The following is a 15,833-nucleotide window of genomic DNA, read 5'->3' on the forward strand; positions in this document are numbered from 1 at the left end:
AAAAAAAAAAAAAAAAAAAAAAAAGCCCTAGAGAGAATGTCAAAAAAAAAATGGAATTTTTGTCAGAGAAATGGGCTAAAGCAATATTTTTTATTGTTTTTGTTTTTATTTTCTTAACACTTATTTATTTTTGAGACAGACACTGAGTGTGAGCAGGGGAGGGGCAGAGAGAGAGAGAGGGAGACAGAATCCGAAGCAGGCTCCAGGCTCTGAGCTGTCAGCACAGAGCCTGACTCAGGGCTCAAACTCACGAATCACGAGATCATGACCTGAGCCGCAGTCAGATGCTTAACCAGCTGAGCCAGTCAGAAGCCCCTAAAGCAATATATTTTAATCTAACCCACAATCTCTTAGCAGCAAGATGAAAAACCCTAACATGAAAACTTCAAAGATATTTTAATTGAAGCTGTTTGTTTTTTTTGGAGGGGAAGGTCTTTAGCCAGCCTTGAAAAATCAAAGATTCACAGCAGGGAAACTATGGTTTTATCATTCATTTAAACAGGACCAGTTCTTCAACACGATAACAGCTTCTATAAATATTAATCTGATTGACAAAAAGAAAACCTATTTTCCACGACAAGTATCTGACATTTGGCAGTGTTCCACTGTAAAAAATTGTCTTTGTGCATCTAGTTTTATTAAGCTAGTTTTCAATATTTCACAAGGAGTAAAACGCAAGAATGGCTTTTATGTCTTTTTCCACAATTAAGAGATTTGCGAGCAGATCTGAGGTATAGATGATTTCCCAGGCTGTTGCCTTCATAAACCTTACATACATTAAATGAATTTCTTAGAAGCAAAAACAAAATCGGACAAATGATTACACTGAGTTACTTACCTTTGTCGGCCGGTTGAAAAGACAGGCTCCGCCCCCTCTCTGTAAAAAGTCTCTGTATTCCAAAATGCTGCACTTTGAGAACTTTCGGGAATGGGACACCCTGAGAAAACAAAGAATCAATTATGTAAATAATTTACAAAAGGCAATGATCAGAGAAGAAAATTAAAACCCTCGAGCTAGAACAAAATCTTCACTCTGGATTGAGATGATTCCACACAAATTTTGACAAGCCATTTATGTTCCAACTGCCAAATAAGTATGTGTGGTAGAGTTTATAAAAATAGAAATTCAAAGAAACCCACAGATTGGGAGGCAGGTTACAACCTCCTGGGCCTGGTACAGTTTTAGAAAGCTCCTCACAAGACTTCCCCACCCAGGCTATATTTGTAAAAGTGGTCATTTTTATATGCTCTGTCTCCGTAAAGGCAAGCACTTTTTTGCCTCTGTCTCAAATAAGAGATGCAAGAGAAACTGCTAGATTTTACTTTGGAGGAAGGAATTGTGACAGTTAACTTATTACAGATTATATAATGCAGGCTTCAGGAATACAATTGAGGCAAACAAGAAAACCCTAAAGAGAAGTATTATACTACACACACACACACACACACACACACACACACACTAACTTTAAATAGTTTTATTATATCCTAAGGGTGGTCAGTCCAAACATCCATTTAGAAATTGGGAGTTTAGAAGGCAGAAGTCACCTTCCTTTAGAAGCAATATTATAAATAGTGTCACCTTCCTCCAGTAGTGCTCAAAAACGCTGTTTAAGCCATACGTTACTGAACTATGCTGCAACAGTGAGGGGGCCATGAAGCTAACTGTTTCACGTTTAAACTACAATTCTAGAAACCCATGTCCTAAAGCAGTGGGCAGAATGTTGACTCTCTCTGCAAACCCTCACACTCACACTCCCCCTCCCATGAGCAGTACTCCTGGGGGAAGAGTAAGCAAGGGACTCTGCACGAGCAGGTCAGGGCCTCCGGCCACTGGGGCTCTTCTGGGTTGGGGGGGTAGGACCAGAAATGGGTGACATGTTGAGCAGCTACCTGGCATGGCAGAAGGAGCGGGAGAGACAAAGCGGGTGAGAAAACCTCTTCCACCTAGAAGGGGTGGTCTCTGGCTTAGGGGGCCCTGGGTCAGTGGCCCCCATGGGTGCAGGCCTGGGGAGCAATGTTCCCAGGCTTTGGTTCACAGATGCAGTGGCAGCTCCGGGGAAGTGGCTCTAGTTCCCAAAGTATCCTCACAAGAAGAGAGGAGATAGGTGACAAAATGTCAAATTTCTATCAATAGGAGATACCTAATTCAGACACGATAAATCTATCTTAAGAGCAAAAAAAAGCTTTATTGATTATATAAGCAATACAGTGCAATTTCTTTTACTATGGCAAACATGTCTATTTGAGAGTTCCTTAAAATATAAATTGATAACTAAATTGATTTTCACAGACGGCTTCAGGCAGACAACCAGCTTTTATTCTAAGTGCACTAAAAAATTAATGCCTTCGCTAAACTTAGAAGCATTTAATAATGTGCTTCCTTTAAAGGTTAGTAGAAATAGAAGTTATTACTGTATTTTGCTCTTATCAACAAATTTAAGCAAAAAGTTAAAATAGAAGGCAAATTTATCCTTCCATTTCTAAAATACCAGATAATTTATGATCGAACTTATACTGAGTGCTGAGCCTAAAAGGCAGTACCTAGGAGACTGTGTATCTAATCATAAGCAGCAATTTCAGTGAAAGGCGTATGTCAAATGAATATATAAAATGAAAATTTACCCTGTTTCCTCCATGATGCAGCCACCCCAGGACTCTGTGCAGTCACATTCTAGTCCAATGAAATAACAAGCAACAGAAAAAAAAAGAGAGAAACAACAAAAGTCACATCTTTACTTTGCGCTGCAGCTCTTGAGATAATTCCTCATTACCAATCCCATGTCATAAAGGTACAGAACGCGGGGTCTCTCCAAACAAAACCTATTTCTTTTTTATCCTTCCAGAAGTATAGGTTGCTTCCTAAGACAACAGCGGGCAAGAAATAAAACTGTGCCTCTCTTCATTTTTGTAACTCAGAGAACTCAATTCATGTTTAATGAAAAGTAGCCTCGTCTGGAAATGAAAAGCCCGAGGTCTAGTCCAACTTGCACCTGCTGAGGAAAGCGGGGAATAGCCTCTCTGCCTGTCTCCCAGAGTGGGTCGCGGGCTCACGCAGGATGAGCGCCCGTCTGTGCTCTGTGAGCTGGAAGGCTCTCGTGCACAGATATAATGAGTCATCACGGAAGCTCCGCCAACAGAGCACACTGGAAGTTCCAGGAGAGAATTCCACTTGCTAAGAGTCAAAGTGAAGTGCAGCCGGAGACCTGAAGAACACTACACTAAAAGGTTTAGGAAAAGAGAGCATTCTAAAACAAAAGTGTAAATAGTCATTTAAATTAAACAATAATCATAACTCAACACAGATGCCAGACGCTGACATACTGATACAGTAATGGGCTGTTCTTTTCTTTTTCCTATTCTTTTCTCTATCATAAACACAGATTTTTTAAAGAAAGACTTCCAGATGAAGTTTTTAAAAGTCAAAGTCCAGAATTAATGAACCATCTACCTAAACAAATAATCCACAAAGGAATAAAACATGTTAGGAAGGAGCTACTCCAGGCACCAGTAATGAACCCTTTCTTCTCACCGCAGACACTCACCCAACTCTGCAACATGTCTCTGCTGACCACAGTGTTGGCCTCTTCCTGACCCCAGACTTCTCAAACAGGGTCATATTCCTGACCCTACTCCTTCTGATTTTAAGGCCATTTATCCCACTGATGAAACCCCAAACACCTCCTTTACTGTGTGCTGTGTGTTTCCTTGGGAAAGCAAATACTCTGAGCAAGATATTAATAAATGAAAGTTCATGGATATTTGCTAAATGCCACCAGACTTAATACACCCATAAAGTGATGATTTAATTCATCCAAAAAGGAAATCAAGAAGCCCCTGGATATGTATGTATTTTGATTCAAGTTTAATAACATTATGCATTAATGACAGTTGTTTGATAGTCATCAAAAAAGTATAAAATGGGGGCGCCAGGGTGGCTTAGTTGGTTAAGCTTCCGACTTCAGCTCATGATCTCATGATCTTCAAGTCATGATCTCATGGCTTGTGGGTTCGAGCACTACATCGGGTTCTGTGCTGACAGCTAGCTTTGGATTCTGTGTCTCCTTCTCTTTCTGCCCTTGCTTGAGCTCCATCTCTCCCTCTCAAAAATAAATAAACATTAAAAAATAAAAATTTTTAAAAATGGTATAAAATGTAGGATAATGTTAACACAGATTTTTGTCCTTTTCTTCTTCGGGGAGGTGATGTGGGCAGGGAGACCTTTACTTTTAGCATCTGATATTTTCACAGAGAGGAGCAGACCCACTTAGGAGAATAATCTGAGTGAATACTCGATGCTTTTATCCACAGGGTCGCATTACAACTTTCCTGGGCCCTAGGCATTGTGGCCTTGTGCACAGAAATGTATTAGAAATTGTATTTTGCTACTTTGTTGGTTTAAAGAGGAATATAATCCAGGTTGGATTTTATTCTGATTTTTAAAGAAATTCAAAATTTTCTGGACTCCTAAAACCATTGTGGGCCTTGGATATTTTGCTACTGGAAGCTCAGCCCTGTCTTTCCATCTTCCTCTCTTCTGATTAATGAAGAGAGTGACACCAGCAGTCACTGGCTATGTTTTCCCACTGGATGGGATCTATGGCCCTGTTTGGGCTCCCTCTTGGCACTGCCTGCCCACCAGAGTGTTATCCTCTACCACCTATTCCCAGGTTTAAAGGGCCCTAGAGCAGGGCTGCCTGGAGGGGAGGCTTCTTCTTGAACTTTTCTGATGGGACCATGTGGCTGAGTTCCGTTGGGGGTAGGTAGGTGGGGAATTTTAATTAGGGTTGGTGCTCCTTTTTGATACTAGATCTAAGCTATTCCTCGATCCAACTGTACTATTATTAACTCCCTGATGGAGTCTTATTGGCACCTAGTGTCTCTACTGCACTGCTTAGAACCCAGAGAATGAGTACTCACCACCCTCAACCCCAACGCTCTGCAGTGTGAGAAAGAGCTGATCCCACTCTGAGAAAGTGAGTATGCTTTTGCGAATTTTAAAGGAGAGATATCTACAACCCAAACAGATTAAGAATTACCTTAAGTTGCCCATTTGATCATTTTTTTTAGAGGAAAGACACAGACTACAATTAAACTCTAATGACTTAGGAATGAAAAATATTTATTTATTGACTGGACATGCATTACATAGACAGAACGGCACATGAAAGTGAGTAAGAAGGTCAATGTACATACTTGGCTTTCTGCTAGAAGGTTCCCATTGGATTCCAAGGTTTTGAGCCAGGCTCTGCGATAATACTTGTGCCACTGCCATTGGAAGACCATACTGTTTTTCAGAGTTGAAAGTGTGTGGGAAACATTTGAGAGAGTGCACAAAGCTAGTTATTATTTCTTAGTCATCACCACATATCATCTCAGTGCCCTAAGTAGAGCCTCACAGCATCATAAGGTGGCAAATGCTCCTTATCACTTCTTCCTTGCAACTGGGCCCAAGAAGCAGAAAGCCTCTCTTACTATGTGGCATCTCTCAGAACTTGATGTTCTCACATGGAAACATAAGCTACAAGTCAGAAAAGGCTGTGCCCCAATCCAACTCATCCCAAACCAAGAATAAATTCAACTGACTATGAATACGCCAAGAGAGGTCTCTGCTGAATGATGGCTATTGGGATAACTTGTTATATCCTGGCATTTATCAGAGTTTAGATATAGTTGGTTCAGCCTTTTTGGGTGCTGTCTCCAACTGTTGTAAGAATTTCCTTTATATGAATGAAGGTACTGGAATCCAAATAATGAAATTAGGGAAATATTTGTTTCGATGAATTCTACAGATAAAGAGGTAGAAGGCACAAAGATGAAAATTTTACATTGGGAGAAACCAAAGCTACTGATTAAATATAATGGCAAGCTCTTTGATTTAAATGAATTAAAACCTAACATCCGCAGCAGAGCATTATAGCTTAAAGTTATCACGAAAGGAGTAATAAACTTATAAAAATTTATCCATAGAGGTGAAAAATATCTGAACCAATCTTTGGCGTGCATTTGCCTGACAAATATGAAAAGCTGTCATTATGGGATGAAGCAATACCTCTCTTCTAACACCAAAGACCACTTTGGTTGGGTTCTATTTACTAATGTAAATCACTTATACCTTATTCTCGATGTCACTGTAATTTTAAACAAGCCTGAGAGGGATGTAAACTAGGTCACAGGGAAGAAAGAGATCAAGTGCAAAGATAAAGCTCTACTTTAAGAAAATTGTTCAAATTTACCTCATTCACGCCAACTCCCCTTGTGCGAGAACAGACACCTCCAAAGTAACTCAGACTGCTTCTCTTATAGTGGAACGTCACACGCCTACAGAAAAAGAAAGTGCTATCAGGAAGCCAATGCGGTGACCATCATATAAGATCTCCCAGATCTTAAAAGATGTTAAATATCTCCCAGATACTGAAAGAAAGTATGGTAATCCTTCCCCTTAAGGATAAAATCTCAATTTTATTCAATGGCTCACTTCAAAAGACTATATTTCTAGTCTCTCTTGCAGCTACGTGTAGCATGTGATGACGGCCTAGTAAATGATTTATTGGTACAATTGATATGTGCAAGCTTTCAGGATATCCACTTTAAGGGGGCTAACTCAGCTGGAAGGAGTGCTCTTTTGCACTCTTCCCTCCCTGTATTCCTGGTGCCTGTAATAAAGGCTGGTGCAGCAGCAGCCACCTTGAATCATGAGTTTGCCTGAAAGATGGAAAGTGTGAAAATAAGAACATGATCTGAAGGTAAATCTTATGACTGTGGAAGTGCCTTCCCAGCACCAGAAGGCTTACCTCCCTGCTATGTATATAACCAGAGAGAGGAATCAATTCAGGCTCAGTATGTAAAACTTAGCTGGTACAATAAAGGGATAAAGATAAATGTCAACCCAAAGACCACAGGTACATACGAGATGAGGTGCACAGCATCAGCATGCTGTTTAATACGCTGCCGGTATTTGGAGAACTCGTGGAGCATCTGCACAGGGTTGGTGGTGATCTCAATATGATCCTTCTCAGTCCACGTCTCTACAGCCACCAGGACAACCCTGGTATTAAGCTGCTCCTTGTAAATCTGAGGGTACACAACAGGACAGGTGCAGGAGGAAAACACTGGGTCAAACATGCACGATCAGTGATTCAGAGTCAGTGGAAGGACAGGAGGAGGGGTGAGAGGAGAACATGAGGTCACAATTAGCTCATCACAAAGAATCTTCTTTCCTTTCTCATTTCCAAGAGCAAAAATACAGAAAGAAATAACAATCACACAATTCAGCCTCTCTATTATTAGACTATTGCAACCCCAAATCAGCACATTTAGTGGCCAGGCATCTCACTAGGGGATGGAGAGTAGGGATGGCAAGATTCGAAAGCCTGGACATAAATTCTAAACAGGGTTCAGTAAAATGACTCTTCCGAACCTCACAGGAGGTAACATGTAGGAGCCTGACATTCTGGCTCTGCGGTAGGACCAGCGAGTCCTGCGGGACTGGAACAGACTGGTAAATCTGTGGACAAGCACCAGCAACATGGCTGGCTTGCCCTTGGAGGCCCTGTGACACGACACATAGAATAACAGCCAGAGGGAATCATGGATCTGGGCCACAATAGGGAAAGCAGACGCATGTCACCCACTTCACCCTCACCACAGGGTGGCATCATTCACAATATTTAAACTGTATCTTTCTGCTCCCTTTCTCTCATTTTGGCCCAGTAGCTAAACAATTCATACAACTAAGCAACTTCAAAGAGTGCTGTCATTTTGTCCTGTTGTCAAGGTAATTAAGAAAATAATGGATGTCTTTGAACTTACTGAAGAAAGGGAGTATCATCATACCTAACTCAGCCTTAAGCTCTAATGATTTTACAACAAGCAAGTTAAATGTAATGTCTTTTTTAGGTCAGCTTCAGGAGCTTATATGAGAACCCCAAATAAAAATCCCACTTTGCAAGATGTGATGCTATTCAATCACGCTAGAATGACCAACACAAAGATGCAACCAAGTCAACAACATTGGCAGCAAAAAAAGGTGTGTTCAATACTCTCTTTTACATATTAACATAGTTTTTGTCTGAGAAGGCCTGATGACAAGAGTCGAAATTATAAGGTAATAACGCAGGTGTAAAACGACTTTCAGAATTTCAATCCCGACTCTGTATGATCCATTACGTGCATCCACCTGTATTATGCCTTTACCTAGCTGCCCCTACAAGTGTCATATGTCATGCGTATTTATATGACTGAAGGTTTGGGAGCCGTCTCAAAGGCAGAGGAGGCAGTTCTTTGGAAAAAACAAGTATCATTTAGATATTTGGCAATTCATAAAAAAATCTTCTTTTCCCAGGTAAGAGGGGACATATAGTAAATATCAGATAAAAATATATTTATTTAACTGAATAAAAGAGACCTTTACATTGGAACCCAAAGCACTATGTTATATTTAATCTATGACTAGCCAAAGTGAACTAGTTTTTGGAACACAGCAAATAATATTCACATCTATGGAATTCTAGCTAAAGCAGGAACAAGGAAGAAAATCTTCATCATGATTCTCTGTAACTTACAAAATGAGAGGGAAAAATGCTGAATGAACAATTTATAGAGTTAGAAGTCTTTGTAAGAAGATATAGATTTTACGGTTTCAAATTAATTTTATTTGGGGACTGCCCTTAATTCTGTCATCGAGGAACAAAATCTGAAGCATTCACTACTAAGAAAGTAAATGTGAGGGGTTTTTTAAAACCGTATTTCCTATATTCTCCAAACATACTCCACCTCAATCTACTAGCTCCCTTGCCATATATTTAAGACAATAAGCTCAACTGGTTATTATCAACAAAGGCTCATTTACCAAGTGTAATTTATATTCTTTCAGTAGTTTATTTTCTCTTGTGTTTCTGTCCTTCGTAGGCTTGGTGACAAGGAGGCCTAGACATCACTTATAAGCAGCACTAAAGCATCTCTGGGATGCTGAGAATGACTCAGCAGTCCCCTAAACTCTGATGACACTACTCTTTGTGAAGTTTCCACTCTATAATTTCTTAGCCAGATGAGCTTAAGGATGGCATTTTTACTTTTGCCCAAGAAAGAATTCAAATAACACATAAACGGGTAGAAATATAAACCATTCTATCTTGAAAAAATAGGTTCAAGAAAATCAGGATACTTACAGAATCCACAAGGTTGACCACAGACTTTGCAAAGTTATTGGTGTGTGCATGAGAAGAGCGATACTTCTTATACTGGGGGGGGAAAGGATAAACTAGTCACTGCCAAATCATAATTTAATGGTAAATTTCAAAATTCAGTAAAAGCAGAAATCTCACAGCAATAGTATAAACAGGGATCAAAAATACACAGCTTGTGCCCTGATGGATATGGTGGTGTTTTATTTTACTTCTCTGTTAAGCAGCAAAACTCTATCTAAAACACCTTACCAGTTCCAGGGAAGGAGAGCACCTGTAGAAATCTGTGTGAGAAGCTTTACCCCTGAGAAATAAGTTGTTAATACAGTCTTCATGTCTACAAAGGCAACACTTTTGTTCTCACTGAAACCACCTTTACCAGTTTGGGAAGAGCTTAGCCAAGAAATTTAGGCCAAGCTTTAAACTCAAGACCCTTCTCACTTTAATTCAAGACCATACACAGATCAAGAAACTTCCCTAGGCAGCATTTTAGACACTGGCCATGATACAGAATGTACTGTTCATAGATTTCAGTCTATTCTTTCAGAAGAATGAGTCCTCCAAATGAAGCTTTTAAGAATGTTTATGGTTAGTTATGATTATTTAAGAAAATCAACAAAAGTCAATGAATAGAATAATTTCGCAACAACATCTGGAGGGCTACGGTTTTAGCAAATACTGCCCAGTAGGTCTTTGAGAGGGCATTTGAAAACTGACATCTCCACAGGGGTATCATGCCCTCTACTGAGGAGAAAGGAAAACATACTCAAAACAACTGAATCAGATTTGCACCATAAATCTTTAAAATCTGTCTTTAATCATAATTACTAAAATAACATATCTTTCATAAATATTACAAATGCTTCTATGTTTGAAACCCATGATTTCTTTATATTTTTCTCCTTTGCCCACTTTCACACTATAAATTTGTCAGGCTCCTTCATTTCATTCTCTCTCTCTACCCCTGGTACTATGTTTTTTTAAGCAAAGAATATAGGTCTTCATATTTACATACCTGATACTTATTTTTATCATACTTTATACACTGACAACCCACGAAAAATGTGCAATAAATTAGTACCGTGCTACTGGTTAGGTAGCATTCATTAATTTATAACCATTTAGATTTATAATACTTGCCATAGTGTGAATGACTGTATCCCCCCAAATCCATGGTTTGAAATCCTAACTCTCAAAATGATGGTATTAAGAGGTGGGGCTTTGGGGAGATGCTTTGGTATGAGGTCGGATCCTAATAAATGGAAGTACCACCTCACAAAGGAAGCTCCAGAGAGTTCCCTTGCCCCTTCCACCAGATGAAATGGGGACAGAGCAAGGTGCTGTGAACCAGGAAGCATGCCCTCACCAGAACACAACTATGCTGGCACCACAGTTTTGGGCTCCTCAGTCCCTGGAACAGCGAGGAATTAATTTCCATTATTCACAAGCCACCCAGGCTGAGGTATTTAGTTACAGCAACCTGAATGGACTTGGACTCAACGGACTCAGACTCTATGTTATTGCTGCCACTGTGCATTCTAATCTGCCCTGAGCTGTCTTTATGTGTTCTTTAATAGTTAACATCAATCTGTGCCTATAACTGGGCCGTAAAACATCATATTGATCGAAACATCTTAAGGCACTTTAACAGGATGTTCAAACCTAGTATAAAGAAGGTGCTGCAAATAGGTAAGAATTTTAAGTTGTCCAGCAAATTCTATGCACTAAAAAATGTCAAAGGCATGTTTTGAAGTAAAAGCAGAAGTCTCAACATTAAGTCCCTTTGGGGTGATGAAAATGTTAAAAAGTCTCAATAAGAAGAAGCACACATCACAAAAAAGAATGGAAAAATATTAGCTGACACCTATCTAATGCTGTGGTGTTGGGCACCTATTACAATTCACTTTATTTTCTTCTGAATATTAACTTTTCCATTTTGTAGACTTCTTTTTCTAGTATAACTGTCTGCAAAAATATGACATGCCAGTTAAAAAAATTAACAAAATGAGGTCTTTTTTGAAGTCTATCAAAATGTGAAGTTTTTCACTTATTTCATGTTTATAATTTCCACATCTCTCTTTTCCTTTTTCAAAAGCCCACTCTGCCCACTGTGGGGTAAGTGAATTAGAGAGGTTCCAGTATGGAAGCATAGGGATCTGCTGGAAATAGTCCAGGTGAGAGGTAAGGAAGGCTGGGTATCTGTAGGGAGAAGTAGGTAGACACACTATGAAGGCAGGGTTCCCACGACTTGCTGATGAAGAGAAGAATAACCGATGACTCCTAGGTTTTGAACTTGGATGGCTGGGGGAAGAGTGGTGCCACTTAAAATAATGAGAAAGACTAGGGGAAGAGAAGCTTAGGATTGCTGGAGACGTAAGTATGGATTCAGGAGGCTAGAAGCAAAAAGTAGAGAGGGTCAAATTTAAAGTCATGATGTTATTTAAAGGATGAGACCAGAAGTGGGCATCTTGGGGGAGTTATAGAAAGAAAAGAAAGCCCAAAACCAAGTTAGGGGTACTCGCAAAAGTCTAGAGGTCAGATACAAAAGACTAAGAAGAAATAACCAGTGAGGTGGGAAAGCTGTAGCATCACAGAAGCTGAGAGATGAAGAAAATGTTTCAAATAGGAGAGCGTGGTCAGCCGCATCCACAGCTGCTGCGAGAGATGAATGATGACAGCGAGCAGTACCCACTAGATTGGTTCACCGAAAGTGCCATTTACCGGAGCAGCTAGGATTTACTAGGGTCTCTAAGAGTTTCTCCTACAACAAATACATGTTCCTCACAACTCCATGAGGTGGATTTTGTTAGCCCCATTTTAGAAATATGGAAAGTGAGGTTCAGAGAGGACAAAGAACTTATTCAAGGCCACAGAGCTGTTACTCAATGCCTACTCTGGGTTCAGACAGGAGATAAACCTTTTCCATTAACAATTCTTATAAAATAGTTTATGTATATTCCCAATAAGTCATGATTATCGATGAGAACTTATAATTGGTTAGGTGCCCATAAAATATGGTGGTTTTTAAATAAGGTTTAAACTGAAGTTTAAATTGAAAAATGTCTGAGTTATAACATACTTGCACTCTTTGACTTATATGTAAGGAGACAGCAAAAATGTAAGCAAGACATTTTTTTGTGCACTTTAAAATATTTCAACTAACTTTCTATTAGAATTAGGTTTTTCATATTTATATTTAGCCCAAGCGGCTCAAAGAAATGTTTGCAGACCCTTATCAAGGCTATAATTGGCCCACAAATTAGGTTCCACCAGGCAGCTACTAAGATGCTTTCTACAAAATTGAGGGATTTTTCTTTTCTAATTGAAAGCCACTGAAAACATGATAGCTTGTTCAAAGTAAGGTGTCTGCATTTTTTCAGGAAGTCAATATTAGGTTACTCTGAATTAAACAGGTTAGCTTGAATGTGAATATAGGCAAAACGTTTCTCTTTCCTGCATGAATGAGAACTAATTTTGCATACAAAGAAATTGTGCAATCTCCATTTATGATAAAACTTACTTTCACATTTTGTGATCACTGAAAATAATTTACATTTAAAGTGCCAAATTTACTTTTCCTCCCTGAACAATTACAACACTTAAGAAATTTGCTTTTTGAAAAAAAAATTAAAATTAGAGCTTGATTTTCAACCCAAGGGTGAAGGTTATCACAACAATAGTGCTGCTTCAAATAGCACAAAGATTGTAAAATGAGTAATTTCAGGGATGATCATTCTAAAACCCGATAGCAAATCTTCAGATATTAAAAAAATAGATGTTAAGTATTCTAGTTCAGTTTTACTTTCAAAACATGAATTTCAGTACTCTGATCCACATTCTGATTTACTACTTCTTTGTGGCAATCAAAGTCAACAACTACTTAAAAAGAAAAACTTTTTTTCGTTTCTTACTATGCATTCCCTCCATATTTATCAGTGCAAATTATAGTTCTTTTATTCTAGATTCAAAGATAGATGAGCATATCATGCCTAGTTCTCACTCAATTTTAATAATAAAATAATTACTAATGTTTACCATTAACAAATTGGTAGCATAAACAAGTTAACTTTATCATAGAATATATAGTATAATGTGCAGAAAATCTCTATTTATGAAAATGGTATTTTAATGGGAGGGTGCTATTGTATCACTCATAAGATAAAACAAGACTATTTACATGCTTCCATTTAAAAGGATTAAAAAATAAATTCAAAGTATATAAATTTTAAAAATTATATTTTTCTATATAAACAGTTAGTGCTATCTACTCCTTGATTGATAACTTTATGTACCTTCCCAATAGAGTATGGTGGGACAGGGAATGTGTAATTGCAAGTAATGGCTTGGAGAATTGTTCTTTCAATTCCCAGCTATACGTGAATGCACTTTGTGAATTTAAAAGCATTGCATGTTTCTTAATTATTGCTTCCGCTACTTTAAAATGTTTATTTAATGGATATTAGAAAAAGCCTAAGTGTTGAAAGCCATAATTTCACAACGAGCCACAGTGCTAAGGACTGAGAAGTAGCTGGATAAAAACTCATTGTGCCAATCAACCAAAATAGTTCAGATGAAAAATTATCTTGGGGTTTCAAGAAAATTAATGTCCTTCTGAAACTCCTTTTTTAGCCTTCATTAGCTAAAATGGCTGTCTACACATTTGGTTTTCCTTCCTACCAGAGAAGATCTCTGCTAAATTGTATGTAATTCTGATAAACTCTGCTTCTTCTAGCATATGCCAAGCAATATACATAAAAGCCACATGGTAAATAAAATAAATCTGCATATAAAATGAAGAGGGACTCCACTGAATAATATTTAACATAATTGAACTAGCACTTGGCCATTTAATAGAAAGTGTCTGCTGAAGTAGAGACTCAAATAAAAGTTTAAAAATAAAGTCACCACATTTTTAAATATATGGTTTCAAGGCTTTTTCTGAGTAGCGTCTACTAATTAGAATTTCATGTTGTCATTTTACCCCATAGTCTGTGAATCTAATTTGGTCTTCTTAAAGTAAAACAAGCACTTGGGGCACCTGGGTGGCTCAGTCAGTTAAGTGTCCAACTTCAGCTCAGGTCATGATCTCACAGTTCATGGGTTCAAGCCTCACATCAGGCTCTGTGCTGAAAACTCAGAACCTGAAGCCTGCTTCAGATTCTGTGTCTCCCTCTCTCTCTCTGCCCTTCCCCCACTAGTATTCTGTCTCTCTCTGTCTTTCAAAAATAAATGTTAAAAAATTTTTAAATGACTTAATGATGTATGCAAGGCAGCCTGAATTTTTGTTACAATCTTTTACAAATGTTTCACCCATACCTGACTTTCAAGTATTTCTTAAAGATTCTCATCTTTCCAGAATGTAACTGAGTTTTCATTAAAGCAAGTACTCTTTGTCTTAGTTTATACAATTTTTTAATTAAATTATGTAATTACAACAAAAATTACAACTGGCCTACACAGCCTGGGGAATGTGGCCACGGGGTGCTAGGACCACCCTCTCGACAGTTCATGAAAGCCAGTTGGATGCAACTTTCCCCAACTCTTCACTTAGTGACCTCACTTTGGTAGCTTGAAATCAGCCACGATGGGTGTATTTACACCACAGAAATCAAGGTGTTTTTTCCCAGAGAGTTGGGTGTTCAACATTTATCAGTAGACCCCAAGTATTGGTAAGACTCTAGGCTTTAGCCAACCTATTTAGTAAGGGACATGACTAAGTAAAATATGGTTAAGAATGTTTCTACTCTATTTTCAAGAAGGGCCAAAGGAGGCAACAATTATTATTCACGTCTCTTAAGTGTTACTGAGATGACACACTAACTCACATTTTACTTTGACATAAGTAACACAATATTATTCATCTTTCTAAAATTTAAGGAAGATAAATCATCAAAGATAGTTTCTTTGGATATGCCTTTACTATACGTGTTTATCTCCTATAACTATTTTTGCCACAAGTCATAATTAGTAAGAAAAAAAATGTTAGCAGAATGAAGACATGCAGTAAAACTAGAAAGTAGAGGCCAAATAGATAGATGAAGAAAAGTAGAGGATAAAAATTTTAAATGAAAATGTGAAAAGACATCAAATGATTGAATTTAATAATGAAAATCACTAAATAAAAGGAAAGCTTAGAGTAGTGAAAATTCTATAAAACCCACCGTTTCCAAACACCATGTAATAAATCAAGTCATCCAATAGTTCCAAAGAAATAAAGCATCTAAATATATTGGCCTTAATAAGTAACAAATAATTTTTAAATATAAAATGAAATTATTCTTTCTTAAGCAAGCTGCCAGGTTTAAAACTCACTGATTCTTTATATTCTTACCGTTTTGTGATCATTAACAATCATAAGTTCCAAATATTTCATTTCTTCAAACACACCACGAGATGGCTGTGGAAAATAAACATATATGGTCAGAGTGGTCAGACATATGTCTGATGCTAACTCTTGGAGATTAACTTCGAATTTCCAAAGAACCCCTTCCTGCCTACTTTATAAACACCCTAGAAGAAACTTGGTGAGGAGATCAAAGAAAGTACCTACATGTAAAGTGTGGGCAAACATTCAAATATTCAGAAAAGAATCGTATTTAATTATCATTAAGATACTCATCAAGATACAGACCGGCCCATGTTATTTTT

General features: G+C 38.1%; 1 protein-coding gene across 1 annotated transcript in view; it reads right to left on the reverse strand.

Annotated features, from left to right (window-relative positions):
* The window catches only part of ADAM23 (ADAM metallopeptidase domain 23), a 164,265-nt gene that overhangs the window by 42,287 nt on the left and 106,145 nt on the right, over positions 1–15,833 (reverse strand). Inside the window, exons 8-14 of the mRNA XM_077771577.1 lie at positions 15,517–15,582; positions 9,171–9,242; positions 6,911–7,074; positions 6,237–6,321; positions 5,197–5,287; positions 2,626–2,674; positions 839–938 (exon numbers count right to left, since the gene is read on the reverse strand). Of these exons, the coding sequence (XP_077627703.1) occupies positions 839–938; positions 2,626–2,674; positions 5,197–5,287; positions 6,237–6,321; positions 6,911–7,074; positions 9,171–9,242; positions 15,517–15,582 (627 nt within the window). The remainder of the gene's footprint in view (positions 1–838; positions 939–2,625; positions 2,675–5,196; positions 5,288–6,236; positions 6,322–6,910; positions 7,075–9,170; positions 9,243–15,516; positions 15,583–15,833) is intronic.

The sequence above is a fragment of the Crocuta crocuta genome, unplaced genomic scaffold (genome assembly GCF_008692635.1).
Source record: "Crocuta crocuta isolate KB4526 unplaced genomic scaffold, BGI_CrCroc_1.0 scaffold160, whole genome shotgun sequence".
Taxonomy (NCBI): Eukaryota; Metazoa; Chordata; class Mammalia; order Carnivora; family Hyaenidae; genus Crocuta; species Crocuta crocuta.